Raw genomic sequence first — 27,152 nt, 5'->3', positions numbered from 1 at the left:
TAGACCACTGAGGTGATGATGGATTGATATGCTAATTGGTAGGAAGCAATGGTTAAGGCGAGTTCACCAGCACATGGATGGCCAGCCTGCATGCTGCTAGACGTAAGTGGAAAATTACTGACGGAGGTTAGGGTGCCAACCAATTGTAGAGGACCGCATAATTAAGGGTCCTATAAATGTGTAACCAATGGGACGTTGTGTATTTAATGACGTTCATAGTGGTCATTTTTAGGGAAGGGCTTAGTTGCCCCACCTGATGTTAAGTAACCAATTACCTTCACTCACTATCTCATACTAGTATGAATCGCATACTTAGATGTTCACTGAGAGCCTATCACTCATACTCATAGGTTTTTGCAGTTTGCAACCTAGGATGATGTTAGTAAACACGAAGGTTACCTTCACCGATGACGTGTTTTGTGTCTAAAATATCATTTTTTTCTAGAATGCATTGAGTAAGAGGATCGAGAGAGTACGTTGATGTTCGTTGTACTCCCTGTTTTAGATAATTGATATTAAAACAGCCTTCCTTTTGCCTGAGTCATTTAGATTATTGTTGTATGAATAAAAATCTGCATCCCCATCCATCTCTGGGGTACTCATCTTCAAGGGCTGGGTTATCCAGTACAACATCATCAAATGTGATAACATTTGGGGGTTATGGTCTTCATTTCGTACTTCATAGCCAATTGGATGCATGCCTGCAAACTTTTACCATAAAATCATTCACCTGTGTTCTTGGAGTTGTGGACACTAAATGCTTTGGGGGAACGGTGGGTCAATCTAACGCTGCTCCCCCCCACAGCACTCCTTACTGTATTTTTTGTTGTTGCTGTAGCTCCTTTAGATGCACACCTTACAGTCCTTTTCTCCATGTCCTTTATTATTTGAAGTTCATCCTCGTCACCAATGTTGTAAAGCCTTATGCTAGACATTCAGAGTGCACTTCTGAATCACAGACCAGATGTATTCTAGATTGGTTCCAGGTAGGTTTTATTTCACATATGTACAATCTGTACAATACTCCAGTTACTCTTATTGTATTTACAGCACGCATAGACATAGACAGGAACATGGGAAGGTATAACATTACTTATAAAAGAGCTGACCCACCAGCCATCCATTCAACCCAGCTCATGCCCCCAACTGACACTCAAAGGACATTCACACACAGAGCCACCCAACATTCTCCTGAGCTACATTCATGCAGCAACATTCTACAGCAAGCACACAGGCCAGTGGCAAGACAAGACTACACTACAACAGCCATCATCCTCCTATTCTTCCGGCGGGTAAGAGTGGTGCAAAAAAGAGTCTGTAATAGCCGGAGGCTCATGGAATGGCTAATCTTAAAGCTGTAGCCTCTGGAGCATAAGTGGGTACTGGAGCACTGACAGATAATGACCTTCATGGACTATTCTCACTCACTGAGAGGGCCCCAAATCTATTGTGCTACATTCTCCTGTGGGTTAGTTGGTTGCATGATCTCCACTTTCACTGAAGAGTGTCTATGCCATCCTCCACAAGTATCAATGGCTTCCTTTGGCAAGAATTAGGGACTGTGGATTTTCACCCATAAAATCTAAATCAATCTACACTGTCTCTTGCCCAACTCCCTGAAATGGATGCCCATATTTAGAGTATTATCCATCTACAGCATGGTCACCCTTAAATGTACTGTGCTAAGGAGTGCATTTTATAAAATGGGCACTCAATAACAGCAAATAACATAAGATGCACAATACAAAACACGGCAAAGCTGCAATTTCTATAAAGTTTATTTAGTGCACGAGAACGAGTGATTACACTTAGAGCGGCCCAGTGCATATTGCCTGCAGTCCAAGGAAATATAATATAAATTAAAGTCATTATTGAACTGAGGCGGCATGGAGGAATGGTGTGTTCTGCTGAGTGAAGGCTGCAGCCCCTGCACGACAAATGCCAGTCCTGCAACAAAGCTCCCCTTTCCACAGACCTATTACATGTGCATCGCTCCCACACACAGATATGCTTAATAAAGCATTCTTAAAGAAACCCTCCTGCAGTCCCACATCATGTGCAGATCCTTTAATGGGTATCGGTACCCCAAGGCGGTCACAGAGAAATGTATAGTCAATTCAAGAGGCAAGGTCAATGTCCGTAAAAGGTTGCAAGCAAGGCTGAGATCTAGCCCCTGCCCCCATGTCGGATGGTAGTTTCGGAGAGCGGTCCCTGAGAGATCCAGGACTGCTGCGGATGGAAGAGGAAACCCCTTGGCCAGTTACGTGCTCCATCCGATATCCTGGAGGCTTGAATGCAGTGATGCCTGCTGACCAGTCACAGTTCCAGGGATGGATTATGAGAATGTTCCTGCGTTGGTCAGCGGTGGACATTCTCTGTCATTTACAGGAGTCTCAGTCTGAGCAGGGAAAGCACAAGTGAGTTCACGGTCCAGGTCCAGGAGAAGCCTAAAATCCAAACATAGTTCATTGAATTAATGTGGTTCATCCATACGTGCATCACATATCGTCTCAGTTATCCAGTAATGAAGATCTCTGTGCTGTTGGCTTGAACAGTCATGCAGTGTTGAGAGCCAGGCTACACATCTACACCTGAGAATCAGTAGTTAGAGGAGCCTAAGCCAAGGGATTGTGAATGTTTTATGCACATTGATAGAAAATGACATAGGTCCCTATGGATATATATGATGACATGATGAGGAACACCTTCATGGAATCTTTCCTTGGAGGCTCAGACCCAACTGTTGGTTTCCTGGCAATTGGCAATGTACCAAAGGATCCAGCCTGACCAAAAGCTCTCTTTCACTACCCTTTCCCATCCAGAGTCCACTCCATTCCTATAGCCACCGCAACTGCCCCCTGGAAACCAGATGTCCTAGACACCTCTCTCGTATCACGTACTAGAGACACCTCTACTTCTTGTCTATTAGCAATTTGAAAAAAATACAAATCTCTCCAGCCTTAACAGAGACATCTCCTCTTCCATGCTAACAGACCATTCTTAATATTGTCGCTAAACATATCTTATTCAACACTTACTAAACACATATTGTATTTTTTCTGTGAACCTCCACGGTTATGTCACTATTAATCATTATCCGCTAATCCACAAACCGCTAGCCCCCAAACCTGCAACAGACATCCCCCACACTTTTCTGTCACCCCCAACATCAACACCCCAAAACATTAGCCTCTACTACAGCAATTCCGTCACCCAGAGAATGACCAGTGGAGGCCCTGATACCTCATCTCATTCAAAGCCCAAAGGAGGGCTGATAAAGGCCATCACACATCACTGTCAGCCCAAATTACGGTCTAGCAGGGCCATGACTTCTCACAGCCTGCCAGATTGCCATTGCTTCAATGACACATCACTGTTAGTACAGGGGGTGTTCAATAGGAGCCCTGACTACCCACCCCACCCAAAAATAACCAAAGGGATACAAGGCATATTAGAGCTAGCCCAGGGGGAAGGGGGTGCCATGCAACCTCAATCAACTGAAGGATTGATACTGGGGTAATGCCAAGTCAAAAGGTGACCGTTTGGACTATAAAATGGTGAATGAGGTCCAAAACACTTTAATGACAGTACATAGAACATGTCCAACTTCACTTGGAATCATTCACTAAGGTTTTCAGTGAGCAGGCAGTTGTGTCTCTTCTCTGCATGAACCTGTGAAATCTTGTACAATAGTTCTCACTATATGAACTAAACGGCAAGGGCGACTATTCTTTGGTGCAGTTTCCCTGATTCAAACGTTAACCTTGGGCTTAGGCTACATCTTGCACCTAATGGTAACTATAAAAAATAAGAAACGCAAGTCATACTTACGGTCAGAAGCCCCGGATGTTGGATCTGGTGACACTAAAAGAGAAAAGGTGGGATATATTTACTGGCATCACACATAGTACAATACTTTATCTTTCTTTATTATCCCTGCTTAGCAGTTCTCATTTCATATCAGACAAATAACCTATGGTGGCCAAAACCAAACCTGATGTATGTTTGTAGTGGATAACCTGGCCAAACAGGCTCGGACGATCCCACATCCGCAGAATTTCCTCTGTATTCGGGGATTCGCTGCCCTTCTCAAACCTTTAAGAGATTTGGCCAAAGAATTTCAGGCATCCAGATTGGACTCTTTGTAAATAACTTGGATGTGGAGATCTTCACCAGTTAATTAAGTTTTTCAGAGAGGTAGGAGGGTGATGTTATTTGGTGTTTGAAAGCTCAAGCACTTTATTTTAGGCAAGGCTAATAGGCATTGATTTCTTTGTGTGATTTTAGAACCGAACATCCTGTGATTATATTTTTTAATTTTAAAAACATATTTTGATGAAATTATCTGTATTTCATAGAAGGGAAGGCTAACCAAGCCTTGCTAGAGATTTTGGGTTTTGCTTAAGACAGATTACACTTTGCCAGGCCAATCTTTTGCTGGTGGCTTGATTGAATGCACGCTCACAAACGATTAGTGGCAGGGTGATTGGGTGCGTGATGCAACACACCTCCTGTCTAGATGCAGGAGGATTTGCACCGGGAAGGCTTGATTGAGCGCGTGCCCTCACACATGACATAGTTTAGGGAAATAGCTTACCTGATCACATGCATTTCTATCATTATTAGCACACTTTCAGGAAGAGAACATATTTGTTGGTGTGCTGGAGATCGGTTATTTGCTGTTCACTCAAATGTTGATCAGCCTCGCCTCACGTTCCTGCAGTTTATCTCAACCCACAAAGTAAACAGCAAGTTGTGCGTTTCCCATATAGGCATCCAAACTCACTTCCCACCTAAAAGCTCACCTGAATCGCACAAAAACATCACAATCTCAGCTGAGATTCTAAAACCTTAGCTCTGAATCTTGGGAATGGCTTCCCTGTCTAACATAAGATACTTGGATGTCTGGAGTCATGTACAGGCTCTCCTGGATCCACGTAAATCCAGTGGTTGAGTCTGCAGGGATTCTTGGATGGGTTTTTGGGAGACTTGCCCAGGGCTCGTAATGGCTACTCTTTGCACATTAACCTTTGTCTCATTCATGTAGCTACACTCCCTTTAGTTCCCATTTCCTTTTGACAGTGGCGATGCTGTCATCTGAACTTATTAATTGTCCCTTGTATTATAGACATCCTGGTATCTCTGCAACTGAAGGCATGATCAGACCTTGGGCCAGAACAGGGTCTCAATGTTGCACTGCTCGCCATTTATGGTTTCCTGCCACAATAACAAGCAGTAATGTTGGAAAACCATATGATTGCACGTTTTCTCCTGCATGATCAAGTGCTTTAGAAATTAAAGGATGCATTAAACCACTATTTGTAGCATCTCAAATTAAAATAATTAGGGAAAAGTTAATGCTGCCTTCTCTTCTCTTAAGCATTTTAAGATGCCCCCCTTATTGTCACATGTATCTACCGGCTTCAGCGGGAAAGCGGGCAGGGTGCCCTGTGCTGTCAAGGAATCTGACAGCAATAGCGCATGCTCCAGGAAAACCTTTCTAGTACTAGAGGTCAATGTGTGCAGAGTGGAAGGCAAGACAAGGTGGTCACTCACTTTCTTCAAAGGGCCCAGTGCCCACTTGGCCTGTAGATGAGTCTCCAGTCTTTCCGATACAACCTAGCGTGCACCATTGCAACCCTACAAAACAAAGCAGTGCGTTACTAAAAAATGACAATATCTGTGGGTGATACCGGTCTACCAATCAGTTAACAAGAAAGGGCAGCAATCAGCCACAGTCAGGGTGGGTCACATCTGTCAATCAATTACCCAGCTAGTACAGCAAATCAATTGAGGACACGTGTTTATCCATCAGCAATCAAGCATCAGCAGAGGACATCCCATCCATCAGTCAGCCACCTATGTAGGTCGGCACAAGGATCTATCAGCCAACAGAAACAGACAGTTCATCTTTCAATCAGCTCTCGGAAGAGGAAAGCAAGCATCTATTGATCTGCCTCTTTGGAGGGCAGCGTGCATATCAATGACACATCAATAGAGGACAGCACTTTCATCAATTAGTCAACACCAGGTGGCAGTGCATGCCTGTCAATCAGATACCAAAGGAGAACAACACACCCATCAATCAGTCATTAAAGGGGGACAGCAAGTACCAATCGGCCATCAGTGGAGGATAGCAGGCCCGCAAATTAGTCAACATGGAGGCTGCAAGCACAGTGCCTGCCAATCAGCGATGAATGGATGGCATCATTTCTATCAATCAGACAATGTTCATGGATCGGTTATCAGCTCAGGGCAGCACATTTAGGCTCTTGGTCCTTTGCCCAGTGAATCTGGGCCTTCGCCGGCATTAATCTCCCGGTATTTTTGCTTCTGTTCTCCCTTATATGTGTGCACTACTTCATCTTTACTGATATCCTTACACATTTTTGACAGAAACACTGCGACACGCAAAAACGTAGACGCAATGTCATCGTCAACGCAAGTACAGAGTGGGAGAAACACTTGAGGGTGGGGATAGGTTGCAGCAGAGAGTTGATACTGGAGTGAGTGGCCCCATAGCTGCAGGCCCTCTCCGTTTGACTGTGCCTGGCTTCAGAGTGGCTTCTCTACTGAGTTGCTTGATAACAATTAGAAATGGCGATCCTGCTTATGAAATGTTTTTTCTTTCAGCGGCTTTGTGGATCAGTTATGGAGGTGTCGACGGGGAAACCCTAGAGGAGGCGCCCAGATAACAGGGCAGCGTCATGCTTCCTCCCCCCTGGGCAAGGGGGTGGGGTTGGGCAGGTGTTAAGCCCAGAAAGAGCTTTCAGGGGGCGGTAAGCCCCCAAACATGATAAGAAGCTAATGAAAAGGCAACAAAGGAAGGGGCGTGCCCTTTAGGATATGCCAGCTCCATCTGTTCACCCAACGAACATAGGAGGAACGAGGCCGGGGGCAGTTATGTGTTTGGAGCAGTTTGTTCATTGAGAGACGGTGCGTGTGCCAGGAAGCTGCCGTGAAGATCAGGAACATGCCGACCGGAATCCAGCAGTGAGGAAGGGCTGGCGTGGAAGAGCACTGGTGAGAGGGAGCAGCACGGTGAGTTGAAGGTGAAGAGGGGGTACCCCTCCGTCACTGCGGCACAGCGGGTTCACAGCCTTAAACTGCACCCCGGCTCGAGGAGCAGCAAAGATCAGAGTGTGGGCGGGCTGCAGGCACCGTCGAAGTTGTAAGGACCAACTGGCTGCAGCGGTGAACACTTGGTATAACAGCACTGCTGAGGAGCAGAGTGCATAATGGGCACAAACAACAAAAGTGGCTGGTGGCGGTGAAGTTTGTGAAACAGCTCTAGGGGCAGTGCGTGTCCTCCCGCAAAGGGGGACACCAATCAGGGCATTCATATTGATTTGTGTGTTTTGGGTATTTCAGAAACAATAACACTCCACAACAAATCAGCATCTTAAAAAGAACTATAAGGGATAACAAGTGAGGGAGCTCTTTTAAAAATCCTTCAGGACACACAAGATGTCGACCCAAGGGGCGGGTACACCAGGAGGAAGCAGTGCCGAAAAGGATCTGGAGCAATTTATTCAAATAGCAAGAATGGCAGCAGCCAGGCACGGGGCAAGCTGGCCACAAAGGGTGGCAGCAGAACTTGATGGAGAAGTAGATGGTCCTTCAGATGGCAGGTCATAGTCCCCTTTGTTGTTTCCCACCTACACGGAGGAACAGGCCATGCAAGAGTTACTGGCCATTGAAGAAGAGGAACCTGAGGCCAAAAGAAGGACATTAACTCTGAAAGCGAAGGCGATTAGGCAGCAAACTGAAGCAGCCAAGAAACTAAGAGAGGCAGAGAAAGCAGCTGGGGGAGATAAACGCAGAGGGAAGAAGCAGGGGCCTATTGCCAACCCGGCGGCTCTTCCTGCAGAGGTTCCATGGACTAGCCGTGGGAAAGCGTGAGAGGTTTTCGCTCCTCTCGCAATCAGCGTTCCTCTGAGGCCTAGCAGCAAGGGAGCTGGAGGTATATCAATGAGGGTTCGGCTTCCTCTGGCAAAAACAGCCCTCCTCCAGCCCAGGACCACCTGCAAGGGCAGGCGGGCACAAACAATAAGGGTTGGGGGAGCTTTGGCCTATAGTGGACTTGGTTGGAATATGGGGGAATCAATGTTTTGAGATGGAGTAGTCGGCTTGTCGCCGCACCTGGAGAACGATTTCACAAACTTGTCGCATGTAGTGTTTAGTAATGTTGTGATAATAAACCTGCAGCCATTTATGACAACAAAAGAAGAATGTCTCCATCTGCCCTTTTTCCAGAAGAGGGAGGTAGGGGTAGCGAATGGAAAGAGCAATAAAGTTGGTATAACTGTGGACAAATGCCCAGGTTATGTGAAGGCTGGAGAACTGATCTACCCTTCACACATGGGAGCTGCTGCTGACGTTCAGCAGCTGCACCAGCACCTGAACGGGGGGGTGGGTGGGAGAGGTGCAGCTGGCAGAGGGCTGTCCCTCCGGCCCTCAAGTTGCCTACACTCCTCACAAGGGAGGCCCGGAAATGGGAGGCCGGAAATGGAAGGGCAGAGCCGTTGGGGGGGGGGGATTTACTGGATGATCCTAATTCACTAGAAATCAGGCTGCGGATGGTAGCCAAGAGCATTAGCGCTGGCTGCAGAAGCCAGGGCAGTCACCCTTAAGGACAACTGGACTCCTTAACAACTGCAGAGTGGCCTGGGATCTGCTCCATACAGGAGTATGGGATGTACAGACTGTCCCCAGTAGGAAAGGATACCTGAGGCGTGTTCTAACTGAGAAGGACTTACCTGGAGTTCACACTGAAGGGTTATAAACCCTTTTTGGAAAGCCCAGGAAAGGAGAAGGCCACCAGGGATTATGCTCAGGACCTGCTTTACTAAGGGCTGGTGCATTGCAGGGATCACAGGGATTATGTTTAGGGCCTGCTTTACTATGGGCTGATGCATTGCAGGGATCACATGGGTTATGTTTGGGGCCTGCTTTACTATGGGCTGATGCATTGCAGGGATCACAGGGGTTATGTTTAGGGCCTGCTTTACTAAGGGCTGATGCATTGCAGGGATCACAGGGGTTATGTTTAGGGCCTTCTTTACTAAGGGCTGATGCATTGCAGGGATCACAGGGGTTATGTTTAGGGCCTGCTTTACTAAGGGCTGATGCATTGCAGGGATCACAGGGGTTATGTTTAGGGCCTTCTTTACTAAGGGCTGGTGAATTACTGGGATCACAGGGATTATGTTTAGGGCCTGCTTTACTAAGGGCTGATAGATTGCAGGGATCACAGGGATTATGTTTAGGGCCTGCTTTACTAAAATTGCCCGTAAATTGACTCGTTAAAAAAGTGACCTGTGTTGTTCCAAAAACAACAGCCTGTAAATTATTTAATGTACACTATTCAAGGGGCCCTAGAGGGCGCTATGCTCGTTCTGTGTTTTTTTATGGAGATTTTTAACTGGCTTTTCAATGAGTTGGGAGGATGGGAAACGGCGCCAGGAGACTAGAGAAGAAGGGCGCAGGCCACATACACAGCATTGCATGCACAGCGGAACTCAGAGCCTGTGGTACTTACCGGGATACACTGAGCCCGACAGATGGTAACGTCGGCGAACAGGTAGAGGTAGTCGGAGTTGGTGATCTTGAACACTTTGATCTCAAACCGAGCCTCGCTGGAGTTTCCGTTGTTACGAATGGTCAATGAATCTGCCAGGTCAGCAGAGGGGCACCTGCAGAGGAGGAAGAGGAGGGAGCCAGGTTTACATGCAGACATTCAGTGCCCATGCCTAGGTAGAGAAAAACCCTGGTGCCCATCTTCCAGGCAACCGATGCCCATACATAAACACAGCACAGCCCTGGGGGTCCACGGATCTCTGATACATATAATGTCTGTCTCCAGACCCCATGCTGCCACTGGTGCCCAGCCCCCAGGCGTGCATTGTCCATCTTCGACACAGCACTGCTCCTGGTGCCCACCCTCAGACATGTGCTACCCATCCCTGAATATGGGCCACCTCCTGCACCAGAAGTGCAGTGCCCATCCCATGACATAGCATTGCTCCTGGTGTCTACTCTCCAGACTTCCAGTGGCCATCACAAGACACCATAATACCACCTGGACATGCAGTGTCCATCTCTAGAGACAACACTACCCCTGCAGCCCACCGTCCACATATGCAGTGCCCACCCCCAGAGCGTGCAGTGCACCTGGTGCCCACCCTCCAGACATGACCTACCCCTCCCTGATCACAGGACTCCGCCTGCTGCCCACCCACCGAACATGCGGTGCCCATCCCACCCACTACCCAGCATTGCTCATGGTGCCTACTCTCCAGGCATCCAGTGCCCATCACAAGACACTGTAGTGCCACCCGGCCAGGCTTTGCCCATCTCTAGACACAACACTGCTCCTGGTGCCTACTCTCCAGACATCACAAGACCCTGCACTGCTACCTGGCCCTTAGACATGCAATACCCCTCCCTAAAAACTGCACTATTCCTAGTGCCCACCCTTATGATATACAGTGCCCATCCCTAGAGACCGTGCAGCGACAGTGGCAACCACAAAACACAGCACAAACACTGGTGCCAAGCTCTATGACAAGCAGTGACAATCTCTAAAGCCAACATTCCCCCTGCTGCTCACCCTCCAGACATGTAGTGGCCAGTCCTAGGCACGGACATGCTCCTGGTGCCCACCCTCCAGACGTGCAGTGCCCATCCCTGGGCACGGAGATGCTTCTGGTGCCCATCCTCTAGACGTGCAGTGCCCATAACTAGGCCCAGAACTACCCATGTTGCTCACTCTCCAGACATGCAGTGCTGTGCCCATCCCTTGCGTAGTACCTGGCCTGGTGCCCACCCACCAGAAATGTAGGGCCCATCCCTAGACACTGAACGTCAATGAGTGCCCATCTATAAACATGCAGTGCCATTAGCTAGGCACTTCTCATCCCATGTGAAGCAGCAATGCCATCCCTTTCACTCAGGACGCTGACACCATATCAGCTTCAAGAGGATGGCGAGCGGCGCCCTCACTTCACCTGTCACTGCCATTCACACTGCAGGATTACTGATGGAGGACACCCCGTGTCATACTGCAGCGGGCAGCGGCCCTGACAGTAGGCCAGACCCTCACTCACACTGCAGCTGTCACCACAGTAGACCAGACCACAACTCGCACTGCAGCTGTCAGTGCAGGAGACCTACAGGAAGGAAGAAACACCCACTCACACTACAGCGATCACTGCACGAGTCCTAACAGAGGAATCCCCCACTCACACTTCACTGTCACTGCAGGAGAAATACTGGAAGAAACACCCACCCACACTGCAGCTGTTACTGCAGGAGAGCTACTGGAAGAAACAGCCACTCACACTGCAGCTTTGAGTAAAGAATCGCTCGCACTGTAGCAGATCAATTTAAGACTTCTGATAGAGGAGATGACCACTCACACTGCAGCGGTCACTGCAGGAGACCTACTGGAAGAAGCATCCACTCACGCTACAGCAGTCACTATAGGAGCCCGGACTTCCACTCACACTTAAACTTCCACTGCAGGGTCCCCACCAGAAGAAACACCTACTCACACTAATAAAGAATCGCTCACACTGTAGCAGACCAATTCAAGACTTCTGATAGAGAAGATGAACAATTACACTGCAGCGGTCAATGCTCAATGCAAGAGTCCTATCAGAAAAAAACTCACACTCACACTGCAGCAGTCCCTGCAGGAGCCCTGACTTCGACTCCCACTGCAGGGGTCCCGCCAGAAGAAACAATTCCTCACACGGGAGCCATGAGTAAGCGAGCCCAAACTGATGAGATCTCCGCTCACACTGATGGAACCACAGCAAGAGTCCTGACAGAAGAAGCCCCCTTTGCCAGTGCAGTAGTGGCTGCAAGGCCCCTCAAGAAGGAAACCCTGGCACACACGGCAGCGATCACTGCAGGAATATTAACAATGGAGGCTGTAAGCAGACGCCAGCATCAGAGAGGACGGCTAGCACTGCGCTCACTAGAGGTACACTGATAATTCAGTGTGAAATGTGCAAGAGGACGATTGCTGGATGACCCAAAGGCTGCCCTTCCTTTATGTTGTCCTCTTTCTGTCTCGTATTATTAATATTACTAACAACACTGCGGCTAATAATGGAAATACTAGTGATTATAAACATAATAGCCATAATACCTCTTGGGAAGCCATAGTGTAATACCAGATTGTACAGACTGCTTAACCAAATGCTGTGCATTGATGAGTATTGCTACACTTGCACTGTCCTGTCTTTAAAACTTTATTAAACAGACGTTTGAAACAATCTGCAATAATGGCTGTACTTTGGCCAGTTTTGTATGTCGGAAGTGTGGGTGGTCTGCCCATGGAGGTAAAGGCACTTGGACATGAGGCCAGCAGGGCCTTCTGCTTTGGCATATGGCGGGACCTGTTATGAGACTTACCTATCGGTGATGATGTCATATTGCGGTGTCGCGTTGGGATCGTTGACGCCGGTGGCGTAGAGGCGCGTGACTGCCAAAGAGAATGACGCAGCGTCAAGGTCCGGTATAATGACGCTAATGTAGAGGGGGTCCTCGACATTCAAGGTCAGGGTAGCTCCGGTGTAAGGGACTGCGAAGGCAGGATCTGTGTAGCCGAGCATCATAACAAATACTGTGCCGACCCCTCCTGGGAGCTGGATATTGCTGACGCTGGAATAGAAATAGACGATTAGCTGTCATGTCTCATGTGCTAAAGCAACAGGCCTCAGTGGTGCTGGCTGATATTGCATATGTTACGCGCTATACAAATAACGCATCATCATTATCGTCGCACAATGAAGATTACCCCTGCTAATAGCACAGGGAGTCTTGATTCTATTAAAGACAAGGAAGCGAGCATTATGCGTCACATGTATTGCTGTCTCCAGCAGTTTCAACAAAACCAAAACGTTATAACTTCCCAGATGGGAAAAACACATTTTCTTTTTTTTACATTTCTTGAAAAACTACAATTACCTTAGTTCCAGTCTTTCTGTAGTCCATCATGCCTGTGCATGTGATCATAGTCCTTCCTGTTCCCGTCATCTCCCTCTTCTTTAATGCTCTTAACTGCACTCCAACAAGGAACTAAAAACTGTGACCTTGTCCACATACAGAGCCTCCTCTCTCATCTGCACTACTCTGCTTGGTCTCTGCATAGGCCTGACGGGCTTCGCAGCTCGATCAGCCTATGCTCTCGCTAGCCTGACTCAGTTGTTCTTCTGGTCATCTCCTCCAAAAACATAAAGAGCATGTTAGGGACATAGATACACAACCCTATCCCAAGAGAAAATCCATCATAAACATAATCATAGACATTGACATTAACTCTCCTGTGTATCTAGGGCAGGAAGGTAATGCTCGCCTCCTTGTCCTTAATAGAATTAAGACTCCCTGTGCTATTAGCAGGGGTAATCTTCATTCTCTGTCAAGACCGGAGGTGAGCATTATGCTTGTTCAAAGCTTGTCATTACTGTCGCTGCTACTGATTGCACAGGTGTGAAATAGAATGTTCTAAACATAGTATCGCTGGACCAGACGGCTGCTTGCAGAATATCTTGCAACTTCGCGCCTTGCGCTGGTGCCTTTGCAGCCATTGCGCACCTCACGGAATGCTCTCCAAATCTAGACATGTCTGCTCCTACTAATTGCATCACCTTGCGCACCCATCTTGCTATGGTGACCATTGCGACTGCTTTGTGAGACTTCCTGCACGCTATAAACAATTGCGTTGTCGCCATTGGTCTTCAAATACTCGTATTCCTTTATGCAGGCTTCTACACACCATTTGGGGTTATTTAGCAGGTATGGGTAAGCTATTGTTGTGGAACCGGTCTTTGTTCTCCTGACTAATGTACAGGAACCTCCTTCTGCTCCAGATGCCTTTTTTGTTCACGTCCAGCACTCTGACGTCCAGTACTCTCCTACAGGAGACTAGGGATAAAAGCATTGCTAGTTTCCCTGATGGTTGTTTCAACAACAGGAATTTGTTTACTGGCCAGCCGGGGAGTAGTTTCAGAACTATTGTCACATCACATAGGACGTTGTATCTTTGTTCTGGTGGTCTCCAGAATCGTACTCCTCTAAGGAGACGAATGACTGATGCGTTCTCTTCTACGGGCATGCCCTCGACGGGCAGATGTCCTGCTGATATGGCAGACCTGTACACTCCTATTATCCTGTACGTCTTCCTGCCTTGCAGCAGCTCTGCCAGAAATATTCAAGACCTCCACTACAGGGGCCGAAATGGGATGAAGATTTCTCCCTTTGCACCATCGAGACCATCTGCTCCAAGCTGCATCATTGCTCCGTCTCGTGGACGGCGCCCATTATTCTGTGATGAGGTGAGCAGCTTGTGACGAAATACCCAGGAGGTTACAGACAGCATCTTCTGCTATCGTGCACCCAATCAGCAGGAGAGTCCCTCTAAACTCTTAGAGGATGATATGACCCAGCTGTGTCTGTGAGTAGGTTGTCTCCTGGCAGAAGTACTCTTGGGTAATCGGTCACCAGTTTCATCATCATCGGGAACCATACTTGCGACTTCCATATTGGAGCCACTACTATCATCTTCGTTTCCTCTCGGTGGATTTTCGCTAGCACTCTGTTCATCATCATGAATGGTGGGAAAATGTAGTGCGTGGCTCCCATCCTCTCTTGAAGGAAAGCGTCTACTCCTGCCGTTGTCGGATCTAACCTCCAGCTGGATCTGACCTGCTCTTCTGAGCCTTCAACGTGGATACAAATTGGTCCATGTGGACCGGTCCCCATAGCTTCTCGATCTGTTGAAAAATACTCTTGTCTATCATCCAGTCACTGGAGTCTGAGAAGTGTCTGGAGTTCTAGCCCACTACTATATTGAGCCAGCCCGGAAAATATTCTGCTACAACCAAGGTCCCTGATTCGAGGCAGAAGTGCCAACAATCCTTGGCTAGCTCCACCAGCAATCTGGATTTCATGCCTCCTAAGTGATTGATGTATCTGACCGCTGATATATTGTCCATCTTCCGCAGAATACAGGAACTCACTTTGCCTTTCGTGAAAGCTTTGATTGCGAATGACACGGCTAGCAGTTCCAGTTTTTGTGCATCTTGAGCTCTTCTGCGCTCAATTTTCTCCCTGTTTCTCGTTCCACGCAGGGGGTTCCCCAGCCTGCTCTGCTGGCGTCTGACTGTATCATCAGATCGGGTCAGTCTATGAATATGACCTTCCCATTCCAGGCATCCGTATTTTCCAGTTCTGTCCTGGATTCTACATTGAGGGGTTCTGTTTGGTGGTACTTTAGCCCCTGTTGTAGGTGCTTTATCTTTAGTAATTGCAGGGCCCGATAATATAGGGGCCCTGGAAATATCACGTGAATTGATGCAGCAAGTAGACCCACTACTTTCGCTATTGTCCTCAGGGACACTACGCTCTTGTCTATGCAGCTTCTTATCTCTCTTTTCATATCTCTTACTTTCCTCGCCAGTAGTTCTATCATCTTGGTGTCTATGATGAACCCGAGGAAGTCTATTAGCCTTGTCGGGATCTTCTCTGAATTCACTAGGAAGCCTAGTGATGCTAAAGGCTCCTTCACCCAGCCTGTCTGATACTGGAGCGTCTCTCTGCTGTTCGCTAGCAAAAGGATATCGTCCAGGTAAATAATCACCCTGATCCCTTTCTCTCTGATTGCTGCCTCTATCAGCTTTATGCACTTCGTGAAGTCCAATGGCACTGAGGCTGGCCAAAATGGCATTGTCGTGAATTGCCAAAATTGTCTGTCGCAGTCGAACGCTAGGAAGGGTTGGTATCTCCTTTGGACTGGTATTGTGAGGTAAGCGTCCTTTAGGTCGATCCTCTTGAGCCAGTCGACCTGTCTGTGGATATCCTAGAGCTGGTGAATCCCTTCCATCTTGAAATGGTGGTTTGTTACCCAGCCGTTCAGCTCTTGTAGGTTTTTTATGGGTCTTACTTTGTCTTTCCTGTGCACCAGGAACATGTTGCTTATGATTTTGGGGTTGTGGTGCACAGCTCTATGGCTCTCTTCTGCGCTAAGCTTTGCAGTTCCGTATATAAAGTCTCTTTCTCTACCTGCGCCATGGGCATTGGTCGGGAGGTTGGGCCTGCGTGGGTACCCATATACATTCTAGTTGCAACCCTTTGATTGCAAAACTCAGGCGTCACTGGAAAGTGCGCGCCCGTTCTCCCAGAAGCATTGTGTTCTCCCCACAACTGGCGGGTACTATGTATGTCTCACCTGTGGGGAAGCTTTTTCCTCTTCCCTGATCTCCTTCTTATCTTCCTCTTGGGACATGCCCTCTCATGGGGAAGAAACAATCTTGCTGCTTTTTGTCCCAGTAGTGGGCCCTGTTATTTTGAGGCCTTCTTGTGGCTTGATATTGCCTGGTCGCTCGGCCTCGATGTCGACCGGTGCCAGAGAAAACTCTGCCCAGGAATATCTTTTTTATAGATGCTTGAGGCTTCTCTAGGGAAGTGTAAGAGCCTACAAATCTCCCCATCTCCTTTCTGAACGTCTCCCAGAACAGGAGTCCCTGCACTACCTCCCCCGCTCTGTAGGAAGCTAGGTCCCCAAGCTGGGGGTCACTCTCTAGGAGGAGGCCGCTCCTGCGCTCTGAAGATATGATGCAGTTCGTGTTGCCTAGATGGCAAATTGCCCTTTGTGCCCAGCTAGTTAGTATGTCTGGGTCCACCTCTTTGCCGGTGTCTCGGGACCTCTCTGCCAGGTCCAAAATGTTGGCCAAGCACCCTGCAATATCAGGTACCTTTTCCTGACAGCTACTCCACAACATATCTATCCCCTTCCAGGGGTCTCTGGTGGTCTTTGACACAAAGGCCAGCATCTTCGGGTCTAGTTCTGGTGCCTCTTCCACCTACCACGGCAGCTCTGGCCTCGGGCATTCAGACTCATGCGCTGCCTCACTTCCCTTTTGAGGGCCTTGCGCAGCCTCTGTATCATGTATTTCGTGCCTCGTGGTGAGGGCAGCCAGTCTAACGATTTCGGGTTTTGGATATTCTCTGCTAAAACATGTCTGACATCTCATCATTTTCCTCTATGTTATTCTCCTTCCTTAGCTGTTTCTTGGGAGGCGGTTGTGTCTCGTGCTCATCGGCTCTGTCTGCCTCCTCTTTTGAGGATTGTGGGGTCTCTGTGGGCTCTTCCTCTGAGTCCTGCCCCTCATTTCCCATATTTTCATCCCTTGGGTAGAGGGAAGTGAGGCTCAGTACTCGCGATTTGTTTCTACTTTAATTCATCCCTTAGTTTCATGAAGGTGTCGGTAGCCTCTGTGGCCTCATCAACTGCCCCATCTGGTTGCGCCCGGTGAGTCAGAAGAGATCTCCCTCTTCTGGGTCTAGTTATACCCCTGAGGGCCCTCTGTCGTGGCCCTTGTGGACGCGCTTTCCTTATCGTTGGTGCCCTTGCTCTTCTGGCTTAAGAAAGTCTCAATGGTCGCCAGTCTCTCTTGCAGGGGTCTCACCCCTTGTGCCACTGCCTTTACCAGTGAGTTGCCGAGCACTTCTTGAAAACTATAGGCCAGGTCCGCAGCCTGTTCCTCCACTCCATTCGAATTCTGTCATGTTAGTATGGTCTGGGTCTGTGCCTTGTGTACCTGTCTTCAGGTGTTGTGGCACGTCCACTCTCTCACTGTGTTCTCAGCTTGGCTGCACCAGTTTTTTCCTGCTGTGCAAGCTTCAGCACTTGCTCTGAGCTTTCTGTATCCTGCAGCACAAGTCTTGCTGCTAATCCGGGTAGCGGTCTGCCTGCTGGTAGTGAATGCTCGTGTTTATTTATGCAAGCTCTCCCCACCTAAGGGATATTAAATAGAGTGCTACGGCGTGTGCAGCTTTGCTATTCAATCACTTGCGCTTAACAGCGTGTGTTATTCGGTTCTGCCGGTTGGAATATTACGTTCTGTGGAATTCCGTCTTGATTTCCGTAGAGGGAAGCTCCTCCTTTCTGAGGTTGGGGGCTACTGCTCCCTTGCCCTGATTCGTGCTATTGATGCACTTTCGGATTGTTTCGGGCGTTGCTGCCCCGCCCCCCCTGAGGGTGGGGGCAGTTGCTTTGCCTTTCCTATGGAGGGGCTGGAGCTTCCTAGCTCTATGCAGAGTTTGTTGGAACCCCAAGCATGCTGTGAGTGTGGCACGGGCCGCCAAAGTCTGTATCTCTAAAACGCATCAGAAAGTTATACTATTACTGACAATAAGGCGCGCGCACTTTACGGCTTTAAATATGCTCTGCGTGCGCTCTATGACAACCATAAACACATTTAATAGGTACTGCGTTAGGTGCTAAGGAAAAGTTTACTTACCTGCTTGCAGAGCAATAAAGAAGAAGAGGGAGATGACAGGAACAGGAAGGACTATAAATACGTGCACAATGCATGATGGACTACAGAAAAGAGTGGAACTAAGGGAATTGTCGGTTTTCAAGAAATGTAAAAAAAAATGTGGTTTGTTTTGTTGAACCTCCTGGAGACAGGAACACATGTGAAGATGGAGCATAAGGCTCGCCTCCGGTCTTGACATAGAATGACCTTTATTTCAACCCACTCCAGTCCACTGGAATCTGTGGTACTCTGGATCTCCTTATCGGATCCCTTCCTCCATCTAGAGCTAACCAGGATGGTATCCATCACCTGCTGCACGCGGCCTTCCAGATTGCCTGGGCTGCTGGGCACGCTCTTAGAAGGGGAGGGGCTTCTTTGGGGGATAATGGCTTAGTGGTGGTGTGCTTTGGCCTATTTTAGGAGATACAGCCTTCTCAGCCACTTCTCAGCCCTAGCGCCCCTCTGCTACATCCGCCTGTTCACTTATTCTTATTATTGTAAACGGGTTACTGGATAGGTCGATAACGTTTTGGAGGTGAATTTAAACTTTTGCTTACTTTGATTTTCCCCCAGTGTTGAGAAGGCTAATTTATAGAGGACAAGCCATTTTCAAAGCCAAACAAGCGGGAAGGAGGTGACACACCCAGAGGTTCCCTATGAATTATCCCAGAGGGAACTGCTCTTCTTCACTAAGTCTCGACCACTACTACTCAAAGGTTCTGTTTTGCACTTGCCAGATGCCCTTTTGCCCATGGTCCTGGCTCTATATAAATTGTTTTTACATTACATTACATTGTCATTAAAGTTTCTTGCATGGATTCTTGGAAAAAATGGTGCAGGGTTAGGGGCAGCAAAGATAATTAAAGTGTAAGGATGAATGAGAATGAGGCCGTAGATGGATAAGAGGGAATAAGGTTTTGGGTAGGTAGGCTAACCTAACACACCAACCACAACCCAGACAGGTTCCTCCTGACCCCAGCAGCCAAAGCGCCCCCTGCATTCCTCCTGGTTCTTGATTCCCTGTGGCCTGCAAGTCTGTTGCACCGTATTAGGTGACTTGACAGTGGTTTAATACCACAGGCCAAAAGGCTGCCGCCAGCATTCCCAGTCTCCCCACTTCACAAGGAAGAGTGGCAGAGGTTTAGATGGTCGATGAAAGGAGGAACCACTGTACTGTACGGGTGTGCTCACCTGCCCAAACGCCCCCCAAAATGGAATGGCACCACCGGCGTTAAGTGTCAGAACCTAGCCAGACTGTCTGTTTGAGCTCCCTGTGATCTCTTTCTTCTTGCTCTCATTATATCACACTGTCACCCCCTAGTTCACCCTCCACCCAATTCATGGCACCCTAGAACAGTCCTAGCATGTGAATACCTCCCCATGAGTGGCTCTGCAGCCCCTTTGGCAGAGTGAGAGATCCCCACTTCCTATAATTGTCCGGGTTTTCAGTGCCATCCTACTGATGTGGCGCTGATGAGTGATGGATTGACAGGTGGGGGGTAGTCAGGTGGGATACTGCACAGAAAACCACATTTACAGATGTGTCATGAGGTAATAACTGGCAGACAGCACAGTAAGCCCTATTTCTGACCCTTTAGGGGCAAAGCAGATGAGGCTGAGTTGGTGTCTGCATTGTCCACTACAACATGCATTCATGAGGAATCACATTTTTTATAAGTATTTCACCTTCTAAAACCCTTAACCCTTAGGCCTTCTCTTGAGGAGATGAAAGCAACCCCTAGTCCATAGCAATCGCTGAGCCAAAGCATATCCCCGAGCTCATGGATACCACTGTTCCCGGGGCTATCACTAACCCAGGTCCACCACCAAGACAGGTCCAGCTGCTGAACCCAGGGTAATCGCTGAGCCAAACGATACCCCCGAGCTCAGGGATGCTACTGTGCCTGGAGATATCACTGAGCCTAGGTCTATCACTGAGGCAGGTCCTGCTTCTGAACCCTGGGTAATGGTTGAGCGAGAGGATACCCCTGAGCTCAGGGATACCACTGTGGCTGGGGCTATCACTGAGCCCAGGTCTACCACTGAGCCGAGGTCTACCACAGAGGCAGGTCCTGCTGCTGAACCCAGGGTAATCGCTAAGCCAACGGATACCCCTGAGCTCAGGGATACCACTGTGGCTGGGACTATCACTGAGCCCAGATCTAACACCGAGGCAGGTCCTGCAGCTGAACCCAGGGTAATAGCTGTGCCAAAGGATACCCCTGAGATCAGGGATATTACTGTTCCTGGGACTATCACTGAGCCCAGATATAACACCGAGGCAGGTCCTGCAGCTGAACCCAGGGTAATTGTAGAGACAAAGGTGATCCCCATTAATGAACTCGGAGAACCACTCACTCAGTGTCTGCCCAGAGAGCTACTCACTCCAGGATTGGTATCAGTGTCGTTAGTAGGGTGACTGACATATTGAGAGGGTAGGAGCAGGAAATGTTGTAGGTGAAGTTTTGCTTGGATACGAGTCCACTTTGAGAAACCGTCGCTGGTATGAGGAGCTGATTGCTGTAGGTCGCATGCGTGCCATTCACCTGGAAGGGAGCAAGAGAGAGCCAGAGTGAATATGGAGCGTCCCAGACAAAGTGCACAATGTCACTCTTCAACACTTTGTCCAATGGGTGCTACGGAGGCGGGGCTTGGATGCCTTCAGCCTTGGAGAGGTTGATGGAAGCACATTGTGTCAGGCAAATGCAAGAGGGGACTGGGTACAGAGGATGCTCAATGGTCGTCATGGCGAAGAGTGATGTCCCTGTGATGGGAGCATGGGTAGTCAGTCAAAATCTCGAAAACAAAATATCGAATACAAAAAGACCGAAAAGAAAAATATCGAAAAAAAAAATATCGAATCAATCACACAGTAAAGGAATGGTCACTTATCATGGAAGGGTGGCGAAGGGAGGAGGGGCTATCGAATGCATGGGGTCTTGTCCTGAACACATTATGTTTAGTTTAATCTTATTTAAAACTCCCAGTTTAAATAACAAGCATTTTAAAAATACATCAAGAACAATACAACAACAATACGTACTGAAAGCACCTTATCCCTGACCTGGGATGTCTCAGAGAAGAGGTAGAGGTGCAGTGGAGCCTTCAGTGCAAGCCTGGGCATTCATTTGGGTCTGCCTAGCCATGCACCACCGCTGCACTGAAAACTAGAGTACTGAAAGCACCCTATCCCTGACCTGCAATATCTCAGAGAAGAGGTAGAGGTGCAGTGCCGCCTTCAGTGCGAGCCTGGGCATCCATGTTGGTCTGCCTAGAAATCACCACCCACCCAAGCTCCCTTGCAGAGAACCTGCTGTGTGTGGATTAGGGATCCAGTGCCAACCCTCACCGTCAGGGTGTTCCCACAGAGGGTGGAGGTGGTATTGGTGGCGACGACGACCGTAGCATTGGCATTGACATCAATCACGTCGATCCCCATGCAGGTGGGGTCCCTCAGGTGCAGGTTGTCCGAGTTGAACCCACTCCTCTCCAGCTGGCATTTTCCCTCAGAAATCTTCATCTGGCCAGAGAGGCACTCCACGATAGGGGTTGGAGGTGTAGCTGTAGTGGGACAAGAGCAGACATTCAGAAAATCGATACAAATAATGAGAGAGCAGCTCGAGTCTGGGAAATACAGGAAAAAGCAGAGAACGAAAGAAAGAAAAACCATCAAAGAATCTCGGATTATTGTTCACTCTCCCATCATCTTGACATCAAGGCTGGACTCGGGAAATCATGTGCACTGTTTGAGCCCATTTGGATGTCGTGGTAAGAAATACCATTAACCCGGAAGTAGATACTTGGAATACTCGCTACCGAGTCTTCCACCTGCTGCTGCCACTTATTGTTTTGTGCCAAATCTAGTGTGCAGTGGGATTTCATTCTGCAGTTGTTGGCAAACCAACATATTCGGACGGCGTCCAATCACATTGTAGCATTAGTAGAAAAGGATTTTTACGAGCACATCCACCTGTTACATTGCACAACTACACTCCTTATTCCTTCCCCTGTATGACGTCGGAGAAGATCACGGTCAAACCTTCCTTCCAGAAATACTCCTGCAATAAATATAGGCAATGGGTAAGGTCAAACAGTGCCTCGGAGCATGCTCCAGAAGGAAACGAAGCAAGGTTCAAGGTCAGGTGATGTAGCAAAGATCCAGTTCACATTGCTTCCAGGTCCTGTTCCTGCAGGTGATGCAGGTCTAGTTCATAGTCACATTACACTTCTAGACGTTGCCCCTGGAAGTTACGGGAGTATAATACAGCGCTAAGCATTACTTCTTGGCATTATTATCAGAACTGACTGTGAATCGGATGTTCTGCTTTTTGGCCCTACTCCTGAAAGTGGCCTAGGTAAAGGTCAAAGTCAAAAATTACTTCCAGGTGTGTCCTCACACGTGACCAAGACAAAGATCGATGTGAAGCATTGCTTCAAGAAGAGATAGGTTGGGAAGTGACAGAGCAAAGATCAAGGAAAAACATTGCTTCCAGGTCATGTCTCCAGAAGTGACAGAGGAGTATACTTTGCAGCCCAAAGGTTTCCAGAGAGGAGCCTGTGTGCCCTGAAACCGTGTGGGGGTGTGGGGTGGCAGGGTGCGTTACCTTCAGAAGTGTACAGGGTCAGGTTGCAGCTGCATGTGTTCGAGGTGGCATTCAAAACCTCATCTGCTGCACACGGTGGGGCGTGTGTAGACGCCGCTGTGAGAGAAAGAGAGGGAGAACAAGTCAGTACAGTGATCCAGGCCCTTCACTCCCATCACCTCCCTTCATTCTCATCACCTCCCTTCACTCCCATCACCTCCCTTCACTCCCATCACCTCCCTTAACTTCCATCACCTTCCTTTACTACCATCACCTCCCTTCACTCCCATCACCTCCCTTCACTCCCATCACCTTCCTCCACTCCCATCACATCCCTTCACTCCCATCACCTCCATCCACTCCCATCACCTCCCTTCACTCCCATCACCTTCCTTCACTCCCATCACCTCCCTTCACTCCCATCGCCTCCCTTCACTTCCATCGCCTCCCTTTACTCCCATCACCTCCCTTCACTCCCATCACCTCCCTTCACTCCCATCACCTCCCTTGATACCCATCACCTCCCTCCACTCAGATCACTTCCCTGCACTCCCATCACCTCCCTTCACTCCCATCACCTCCCTTCACTCCCATCGCCTCCCTTAACTTCCATCACCTTCCTTTACTACCATCACCTCCCTTCACTCCCATCACCTCCCTTCACTCCCATCACCTTCCTCCACTCCCATCACATCCCTTCACTCCCATCACCTCCATCCACTCCCATCACCTCCCTTCACTCCCATCACCTTCCTTCACTCCCATCACCTCCCTTCACTCCCATCGCCTCCCTTCACTTCCATCGCCTCCCTTTACTCCCATCACCTCCCTTCGCTCCCATCACCTCCCTTCACTCCCATCACCTCCCTTGATACTCATCACCTCCCTCCACTCCCATCACTTCCCTGCACTCCCATCACGTCCCTTCACTCCCATCACACCCATTCACTCCCATCACCTCCTTTCACTCCCATCACCTCCCTTCACTCACATTACCTTCCTTCACTCCCATCACCTTCCTTCACTCCCATCACCTCCCTTCACTCCCATCACCTCCCATCACTCCCATTACCTACCTTTCACTCCCATCACTCCCATCGCCTCCCTTCACTCCCAACACCTCCCTTCACTCCCATCACCTCCCTTCACTCCCATCACTTCCCTTCACTCCATCACTCCCCTTCACTCCCATCGTCTCCTTTCACTCCCACCACCTCCCTTCACTCCCATCACCGCCCGTCACTCCCATCACTTCCCTTCACTCCTATCACCTCCCTTCACTCCCATCACCTCCCTTCACTCCCATCACCTCCCTTGATACCCATCACCTCCCTCCACTCCCATCACTTCCCTCCACTCCCATCACATCCCTTCACTCCCTTTCACTCCCATCACTCCCATCACCTCCTTTCACTCCCATCATCTCCCTTCACTCACATTACCTCCCTTCACTCCCATCACCTTCCTTCACTCCCATCACCTTCCTTCACTCCCATCACCTCCATTCACTCCCATCACCTCCCTTCACTTTCCTTACCTCCCTTTCACTCCCATCACTCCCATCGTCCCCCTTCACTCCCATCACACCCTTTCACTCCCATCGCCTCCCTTCACTCCCATCACCTCCCTTCACTCCCATCACTTCCCTTCACTCCCATCATTTCCCTTCACTCCCATCACTTCCCTTCACTCCTATCACCTCCCTTCACTCCCATCACCTCCCTTCACGCCCATCGCCTCCCTTTACTCCCATCACCTCCCTTCACTCCCATCACCTCCCTTCACTCCCATCACCTCCCTTGATACCCATCACCTCCCTCCACTCAGATCACTTCCCTGCACTCCCATCACCTTCCTTCACTCCCATCACCTCCCTTCACTCCCATCGCCTCCCTTAACTTCCATCACCTTCCTTTACTACCATCACCTCCCTTCACTCCCATCACCTCCCTTCACTCCCATCACCTTCCTCCACTCCCATCACATCCCTTCACTCCCATCACCTCCATCCACTCCCATCACCTCCCTTCACTCCCATCACCTTCCTTCACTCCCATCACCTCCCTTCACTCCCATCGCCTCCCTTCACTTCCATCGCCTCCCTTTACTCCCATCACCTCCCTTCACTCCCATCACCTCCCTTCACTCCCATCACCTCCCTTGATACTCATCACCTCCCTCCACTCCCATCACTTCCCTGCACTCCCATCACGTCCCTTCACTCCCATCACACCCATTCACTCCCATCACCTCCTTTCACTCCCATCACCTCCCTTCACTCACATTACCTTCCTTCACTCCCATCACCTTCCTTCACTCCCATCACCTCCCTTCACTCCCATCACCTCCCATCACTCCCATTACCTACCTTTCACTCCCATCACTCCCATCGCCTCCCTTCACTCCCAACACCTCCCTTCACTCCCATCACCTCCCTTCACTCCCATCACTTCCCTTCACTCCATCACTCCCATTGTCTCCTTTCACTCCCACCACCTCCCTTCACTCCCATCACCGCCCGTCACTCCCATCACTTCCCTTCACTCCTATCACCTCCCTTCACTCCCATCACCTCCCTTCACTCCCATCACCTCCCTTGATACCCATCACCTCCCTCCACTCCCATCACTTCCCTCCACTCCCATCCCATCCCTTCACTCCCTTTCACTCCCATCACTCCCATCACCTCCTTTCACTCCCATCATCTCCCTTCACTCACATTACCTCCCTTCACTCCCATCACCTTCCTTCACTCCCATCACCTTCCTTCACTCCCATCACCTCCATTCACTCCCATCACCTCCCTTCACTTTCCTTACCTCCCTTTCACTCCCATCACTCCCATCGTCTCCCTTCACTCCCATCACACCCTTTCACTCCCATCGCCTCCCTTCACTCCCATCACCTCCCTTCACTCCCATCACTTCCCTTCACTCCCATCATTTCCCTTCACTCCCATCACTTCCCTTCACTCCTATCACCTCCCTTCACTCCCATCACCTCCCTTCACGCCCATCACCTCCCTTGATACCCATCACCTCCCTCCACTCCCATCACTTCCCTCCACTCCCATCACATCCTTTCACTCCCTTTCACTCCCATCACTCCCATCACCTCCTTTCACTCCTTTCACCTCCCTTCACTCACATTACCTCCCTTCACTCCCATCACCTTCATTCACCCCCATCACCTTCCTTCACTCTAATCACCTCCATTCACTCCCATCACCTCCCTTCACTTTCCTTACCTCCCTTTCACTCCCATCACTCCCATCGCCTCCCTTCACTCCCATCACTTCCTTTCACTCCCTTCATCTCCCTTCACTCCAAAGCATCAATATTTGAAATAGAAAACCACAACAGAAAGAGGATGGTCTGAGTAGCAGGATGAAGCGCGCTCCGCTCATCTACCCCAGCCAGAGCAATTCTTCAACAGTACGGAGAGCGTTTATGCCGCCTGTACCATCTGACACAGGGGGGTGGGGGGGGATGGAAGCAATAGCCAATCAGAGCGCTCGGCAGCTCACCTGAGCTCAATATGCAGAGAACGATAGCCAGTCCCAGCAGGGGAGTCATCTTTCAATTTTCTGTTTGATGGAGAACCTAGAAGAGACACCTTCAAGCTTAGATTCTTTGCAGCCAATGACGCCAGGAGTCAAGACTAAGACACAGTGGGGAGTCTGGGGGCTCCTTAGAATGGTAGTGTCCCAACCCCACAGCATGTAAACATCATGCATAAAAATATGTTGGCATGTTTTTCCTGAACTGTGCTTCTTTGTAATGATTTGCCAGGCGGAGCGGTGGCACAGATCGAAATTAATATGCTCTCCCCAATTGCTGTGCCTCACACACTTCAGCACCTCCACCCGCGTGTAATTTGGATGCAGGTGAAGATGCTGTGGATTCCTGTGGAATCCGCATATTTTTTGCAACTTTACGCAATAGTGGGGTTTCCATATGAATCCATGTAACTGGCGTCGGTCATGCATGGGCATGGCGGGTGGCATTTACACCCATTTGGTAATGGTCTGTACATTTCACAATAACACAGAAATACGGAATTTCCCAGATTTCATGATATGCCTCTGAGAATTGTTAAAACGGATAAAAATAGCAAAGAAGGGACTGCTGGGACAAAAGTGGACTCATGTTAGAAACTCCTGACTCTTGGGAGCTCCAGATATCAGCAAAGCCTGCCCCCACCTCTGTCTTTTATGGTGATAATGGGTTACTTAGAGTCC

The 27,152-nt window shown here is 49.1% G+C and overlaps 1 protein-coding gene across 2 annotated transcripts in view; it reads right to left on the bottom strand.

Annotated features, from left to right (window-relative positions):
• Positions 1-976: 976 nt before the first annotated feature.
• The window catches only part of LOC138503240 (uromodulin-like), a 61,984-nt gene continuing 35,808 nt past the window's right edge, over positions 977-27,152 (bottom strand). For both annotated transcript variants that reach the window (XM_069622829.1, XM_069622830.1), the window contains exons 2-10: positions 26,439-26,514; positions 22,934-23,029; positions 21,679-21,890; positions 20,715-20,875; positions 12,424-12,672; positions 9,542-9,695; positions 5,557-5,640; positions 3,832-3,864; positions 977-2,447 (exon numbers count right to left, since the gene is read on the bottom strand). In XM_069622829.1, the coding sequence (XP_069478930.1) occupies positions 5,620-5,640; positions 9,542-9,695; positions 12,424-12,672; positions 20,715-20,875; positions 21,679-21,890; positions 22,934-23,029; positions 26,439-26,487 (942 nt within the window). In that variant the 5' untranslated portion in view covers positions 26,488-26,514 and the 3' untranslated portion in view covers positions 977-2,447; positions 3,832-3,864; positions 5,557-5,619. The remainder of the gene's footprint in view (positions 2,448-3,831; positions 3,865-5,556; positions 5,641-9,541; positions 9,696-12,423; positions 12,673-20,714; positions 20,876-21,678; positions 21,891-22,933; positions 23,030-26,438; positions 26,515-27,152) is intronic.

Source organism: Ambystoma mexicanum, chromosome 11, assembly GCF_040938575.1.
Source record: "Ambystoma mexicanum isolate Mex_15411 chromosome 11, UKY_AmexF1_1, whole genome shotgun sequence".
Lineage (NCBI taxonomy): Eukaryota > Metazoa > Chordata > Amphibia > Caudata > Ambystomatidae > Ambystoma > Ambystoma mexicanum.
The sequence above is the reverse complement of the archived record's forward strand: the minus strand, read 5'-3'. Positions and strand labels throughout refer to the sequence as shown.